The sequence below is a fragment of the Sebastes umbrosus genome, chromosome 2 (assembly GCF_015220745.1).
Source record: "Sebastes umbrosus isolate fSebUmb1 chromosome 2, fSebUmb1.pri, whole genome shotgun sequence".
NCBI lineage: Eukaryota > Metazoa > Chordata > Actinopteri > Perciformes > Sebastidae > Sebastes > Sebastes umbrosus.
The window spans coordinates 29,910,903-29,917,624 of record NC_051270.1 but is presented as its reverse complement, the minus strand read 5'-3'; the positions used below and the strand labels follow the sequence as shown (position 1 = coordinate 29,917,624).

The following is a 6,722-nucleotide window of genomic DNA, read 5'->3' as shown; positions in this document are numbered from 1 at the left end:
CATCGCTGAAATTTTCATTTTTTAATGGGTGTACTTTTATGCCACCTTTAACTCGCCTTTATCTCAATAACACAGAAAGAAAGCAATTTAAAGTTTGCTTTAAATCCTGCTTCTCTGTCAATTCTTACTTGAATGTTTTTGCTCAAGTGACACACATTCAATCTGCTTTTCTTTGTTTTGGTGAAACCCATAAGATCACAGCTGAAGAAGAGGAATGAGATTTGGAAAGATTTTAGGATCACCTCTTAACCACAATGCCCTGAAGTGTACTTGTTCTTCTTCTACCCTACATGAAATTTGAAGACAGGTGTTACGTGAAACTGATTCTGCTGATGTCGATCTGTGTCCCGTCACTTTATAAAAGTTGTCAAAATGAGTCGCAGAGTTTGTTTTCTATGTGCCATATCCCGGGATGCAGTTTCAGTACCTTTTGTTGAATGTGTCGCTGCTGGAGAAATCATCGGAGCTGGTCCTCATATTTTGGCTTTTTACACTGTTCAGTTTCCCCACAGCATTTCTGAAAATGCCTTCTGACATCCGAAATAAAACAAGTGGTGTTTAAACAAAGATTGTGTTGTGTGAGGGATATGTTGTATGAGAAGACAGAGAAGAAATATGTGACACATTTGCTTATTTCAAAGCATATATTTCATTAAATTCGCCAGTCTTCAGTTTCTGAGACACAAATAATGCATTTTCACAAATGTTAAATGAGGAGAAAGTCAAAAGTGCTTATGAAGGCCTAGACTGCATAATGCTGGACACCTGCAATGTTTTATCTTTGCCACCAGAGGGAGCTAAGCATTAAAGTACAACAAAATGTGCTTTATAATACAAGTAATCTGCAGACTTGACATCTGCAGTCAATTAATATCATTCCGTGTAACAAGTTGACTGTTCATTTAGCTGACAGCGTACACTGTGGAGATACACTGTGTCCTCTGAGAGGAGATTCATGATAGTTTGGAGAGAAACTGTTGGCACCTTTGGTTGCTGACTTGTACATTCATCCACAATCATTTTCAGTAGAAAGACTTCAAGAGTTTTAACAGTGCAATCTTTAGTATGAGCACAATAAAAAGGCTAAAATGCGTAGTGAACCAGTTTTCCCAGTCCTGCTCTTGCTGAGAGGCTGTTTTACATCAGTCCGTGGTCCAGATCTGAGGGTCTTCCACATAAATGTTCAAAGAAGCAGATAAACCTGCCTCTATTCTGCAAAACCACATGACCTAAAGGTTTTCCCCAAATGTAACTAAATTTTTCATTGTTTTAAATGTGAGAGAAGATGCAAAACAAAGCTGAAATGAAATGAACACGCCTTGTTTACATAATTTAGTGTCATAACGTATATTGGCGTGCGAGAGCAGCCCGTTCTCATTCCCAGGGCATCAAATACCGATGCTTTGTCATGGCCGTCGGCGTTAAGATACCGAGGCACAAGGTACCCTTTAGTGGTCAAGTGTGTAGGATCTGGCGGTATCTAGCGGTGAGGTGAGGAGATTGCAAACACCTGAAGCCTTTTCCGTGTGCCAAGTGTGTTGGAGAGCTATGGTGGCCAACGCGAAAACACGATTGTCCCTCTTTAGAGCCAGTTGGAGCAGACTAGAGTGCTTAGAGTGTGAGTGGATGTGGGAAGTGAGTGGTGAAGCGAGAGAGCGAGAGCGGCGGCGACTGGTGCAAGTAACGTTATCGACTCCGGCCCATGCAGGAAAAGTTAACAGAGTTTGGTTTGTCTGTTCTGGGCTACTGTAGAAACATGGTGGAGTAACATGGGGGACTGTGTGGAGAGGTGACCCCCTCCCTATGTAGATATGAAGGGCTCATTCTAAGGTAACGAAAACACGATTCTTATTATCAGGTGATTATACACTAAAGAAAACACACTTATTAATATTATATTCCATTTCTGCCATTAGATCCCCCTAAATGTTACACACTGGTCCTTTAGCGTCGGTATGAGAAGCACCATTAACTACACCCAACTAACTAAACCCATCCGTGTCAGTATTAACACTTAGGGAATGTGCGCTGGGAATGTGGTGAGATAGCTTTAGGAGTGAAAAGAGACACATCAGGTGGGTGGGAGGGGGGGTGGATGGGTCCAACAAACACAACTCTTTCATCCAGCAGACCGCTGTTTGTGTCCCATGCGTCACGTTACAATCAGCTGTTTGTTCGTGCACCATGTTCACAACGTTCAGTTTCATTTTCCCTGTACAAACGTAGTGGTTTTAAGCTCAACCCCGTTAGTTCTTTTCTAAACGTAACTATAGTGGTTTTGATGCCTGAACCTAAGCAAGTGCTTTTGTTTACTTCACAACATTAAGCATGTGTTTACTGCGACCGTAAAGTGACGCCGAGGGGTCTGAGAAAGCATCAATATATGACGAGTTGGCGAGGGAGGTGGCAACAAAAATATTTTTTAAGTGATGTTACGTCAGTGCTAAAAGTGATGGGGTGAAATGTGTAGATTCTCGAGGCCCCAGATATTCCAGTATGATGTATGAGGATGCAGCGGGCCTATGGATTTGTAGCTACACCCCTCACCCCTCTCGGCAGTCCACAAAGTTTCCTTTTATCCAGTAGCAGATCTGAGCGTATTTGAGAGGCGTGATTCTCACCGCTACATTAAATTCATGAGACGCCCCTTGTCGCTCCACCCACTGATGCCCAGAAAACACACCGATCACTTTCCGCTCCCAGCGCCGCTGCCGCATATCCCACATCCGGGCGTAGACTCCTGACCCGCTGGCACCGGGCTGAGCATCACAGTGCTGGTACAGCAGGTCTGACGTCTCCTCGCCGGCCCGACAGAACCGATACACCAGCTTGCCTGCACGGTCGTTATCAAATCCTGAGAAGTGGACTCGCCGACCGGGCAGCCTCTGAGCCGGGGGGCTGACTCCTAACTTCATGTGGCGGCGTTTGTGGGGTTTCTTGAGTTCGAGCAAAGCGTAGTCATAGTCCATCCCAATGTCATTGGCATTCCCTTTAATCCATCCTTTGGGCACATGGGTGCGCTTGGCTCGGATCCACTGGAACTTCATTCTGTCGTTGGTTGGTGGGGCGTAAGGATCGGGGCCACCTTCGATATGGTTGGTGAAGTTGGAAGGAAGGTAAAAGGAAGACGCCTGTGCGTCTCGTTGCTTGGTTTTTAGAAATCCAACCCGGAGCTTCTGGGCTCCTTTCACATAGTTTTTACCATCGTGAACACAATGTGCAGCTGTGAGAACATGACGGTCCCCCACCAGTGTACCAGAACACCCAGTGGACAGCTTGACGGCCACTGAGAACGGATATTTAAGCAGGAAGTCCTGCCCAGCGATGCTAAAACGCCCATCGTGGCCGAAGATCTGTCGCTTCCTCCTGACATGTGACCGCTCAGCCTTCCCAGACGACCCTGAGGAGTAGGCCGGACTGGTGTTAGAACTGGGGTCATAGCCATAGATCCCAACGGCGGTCTCTGTAAGTTGACCGTCAGAGTGGAGCGTCTCATAGGCCAGAAGACGCCGCAGGTCCCAGTAGCTCGGGCGGGGTGCCCTCTTGTGGCATTCTGGGTCGCAGGGGGAGCTGACATCCAAGCGGGCCGGCGACAGGAAGTGAGGAGCCGATCGAGCCGCCGTCTGCTGCGCGAGGACCACAGGGACACGCTGGAGAACCCACTGGGGGCGGGAGGAGGAGGAGGAGGAGAAAACAGGGGGAAGGAGGAGAAGAAATAGGAGGGAGGTAAACCTGTGGATGGACAGGAGGACACATGAGATGAACTTCTCTACTAAAGACTCATCCACTGTCACACTCAAACATCTCTGCATGAGTGCTGCTGTTAAACGTGACCGGACGTCTGGGCCCCTCGTACTGTCTGCATGAAAAACACTCTCATTCCTAAAACCAGCGTCATGGATTTATAATCACAACCATGGGATTTGAGGAGGAGCATTTTAACTTGATTTTTTTTTTTAATCTGTGCTGGAATTTGGCAGCTGTAAACTTCCACTGTTTTTAATGCTGCAAATATGGCAGACGGGGCAAAGATCAGGCCTTACCAGGCTCTGATGGGAAAATTCCTAAAGCGGCCTGGGGGTTGACCTTAAGCCTGCAAGAGTGGCTGAATAACATTTAGTTGTACTGAGTATGTTTGTGTAAATGGGTTAGGGGTGATACAAGACATAGTGAGACCACAATATACAGGAAAATGGTGCAGCGAGATAAGAATGTCTCATGTTAACAATAAATATAATTATAAATGTGCAATATTAATACACTGAATGTAAAATACATTTGTCTGTGCAATATCGTTGATGCAATATGAACCTCAAGTTCAATTACCTTTGTTTACATTTATTTATTTATTACATCTCCCCCTACCTGTTTTACAAGTGCAATTACCTCTGTTTACATTACATCTATTTTTATATTTTATACTTCTAGTTTAACACTTCTGTTTATATTTATTTATTACATCTACTTTACCTGTTTTATTTGCTTTATAACTGTGTGTGTTTTATGTTATATGTTTTTATCTACCTCGTTTAGTCTTGTCAAGTATTTGTTTTAAAGCACTGATCAGAAATGGCAAACTGTGAATCTCGTTGTATTTAATACGATGACAATAAAGCTTTCTATTCTATTCTATTCTATAATGTCTCATGTTAATAAAATCTATAGCATGGCATCTTGCAACTCATAGCAGTCTATAGGTGAAAGGAGATTATTTTAGGGGGAATAACTAATACATTTCTTAAAAGTATCAATCTTTTTTTTTGTACCAAAGCATCACTAAAATATTAACAGTGCAGTTAACATTTATTTCTTAATTTGCAAGTTTTTCCCTGCTCAAACAAGCCGGACTCAGAGGGGACTTACCGGGGGAGCATGGTTTCTCTTCTGCAGGTGAGCCGGTGGTTGAACAGTTGAGGGGAAAACCCTCCTCAAACCAGAACAGAAAGAGCCTCCGATGGGAGTTTAACTGGTCAACAATCCTCCTGCTGCTGCTGCTGCAAAAAGAGACTTTTCTGCGCTTCTCTCAGGAGCTGACGACTTTATTTAATCCAGTGGCAGTCTGGAGTTTTCTGAAAGCAGCAGCCGGGTGGACAGCAGAGGAGCTGGATCATTGTGCTGCTGGAGGAGGCGCTCTGCTCTGCTCTGCTGTCTGTCTGTCTGTCTGTCTCACAGAGTCACATCTGCAGGATGAGGATATACATTACTGTACAGAGTGAGCACATCCGACCCCGACACGGTCATGTGACACATCACATCACTGCTGCTGGTTACCAAGTTAATAAATCAAGTCTGTGTTTTATGTAATTTGATGCATTTGCTGCAAAAGTGTTGCACTTTGTGACAATTTTCAGTCCACTTTGGGTAAGCCTAAAGCCTTTGCAACGTGCAATATATGAAGTGCATACTGTTTTTATAGGTCAAGCAAATACATAGTTTCTATTTATAATAAATATATATTTTTTCTTTATTTTTATTACTATATAGTCAAGTCAAGTCAAGTCAAATTTATTTCTATAGCACATTTAAAACAACATGAGCTGACCAAAGTGCTTTACAGACATACAGGCAGAATAAAAACAGGTCAACAGAGCAGACAACAAAATCACACACATCCACAGACAGACCAAGATAAAATCCATGAGTAAAAGACTGTTATAATGAGCATTATAAAAGGCCAATTAGTAATCACAATTCAAGTACATTCAAAAGCCAAAGAAAAGAGGTGGGTCTTGAGCTGTGCTTATATATATGAGTATGCACCGCAAGGATTGCTGTTTAATTTTTGTTGTACCCTGTGCAATGACAACAAAGGATTTCTATTCTATTCTATAATCACTCACATTTAATCAGGGCTGCATCTAATCATTATTATTTCCTTTATCGATTAACCAATTTTAATCAATTAATAGTTTTGTCTACAGACTTTCAGAAAACAATGCCCTTGCAAGTTCCCAGAAACTAAGATGATAGTTAATTTGTCTGATTAATGATATATTACACAAAGAAAACCTGTAAAAACTTACATTATCAAAAAAAAGCTTTTTTTCCCTCAATAAATGACAATAAAAATACATATTACATTACTACACTAAAATAACTGTTGATTAACTTGCTGTTGATTGAATAGTTAATTGGCAAAACTCACAGAAATCGCTATAATATACCTTTTTTCACCCATTATAAAAGGTTTATAATATATAACTAATGGCTAATAACTAACTTATGATTGATTTATACATCAGGTATAAGCCATTAATTACAACCACTTTGGGTTGCCAGGTTGTGAAAAATCCTAGGTTGCTTAGTAATGTAGATATAAATGTTTGGAATCCATTAATAAATGCTTATTAGGCTACATTGTTGTTCTTTATACTAATCTATAAAAAACAAGTAAATCATTTCCTAGCCATTGCAGTTAGCTTTATTGTAATCACATTACCATTATAGGCTACATAAATGTACAAACCATATATAAAGGCTGATTATTAGGAAGTGGTAACATTAATATTTGTGTAGTTATAAGGTTAACCCCTTAATAGTCTGATGTTCGCTGGCAGCCGCTATTCTGTCTTTCAGAGGTTATAACGGACTCAGTTTTAAAGCTATAGTGAAGATACTGGTATAATATGAAACTAAAAAACCTAAGGAAGCCATTGTTACCAACCATGTCATAGCCTGTGGAAGAGTGCTAAATCATGCTACAAAGTTACGCTAAATTTTGG

At 41.8% G+C, this 6,722-nt stretch overlaps 1 protein-coding gene across 1 annotated transcript; it reads right to left on the bottom strand.

The window, feature by feature from the left end:
• Positions 1-621: 621 nt before the first annotated feature.
• Positions 622-5,175, bottom strand: LOC119477428 (serine protease 23-like). Its single transcript, XM_037751521.1, has 2 exons — positions 4,864-5,175; positions 622-3,732 (listed from the first exon to the last, which is right to left on the bottom strand). Exons 1-2 carry the CDS (start codon positions 4,872-4,874, stop codon positions 2,544-2,546), a joined length of 1,200 nt encoding a protein of 399 aa, XP_037607449.1. The 5' UTR covers positions 4,875-5,175; the 3' UTR covers positions 622-2,543.
• Positions 5,176-6,722: the final 1,547 nt, after the last annotated feature.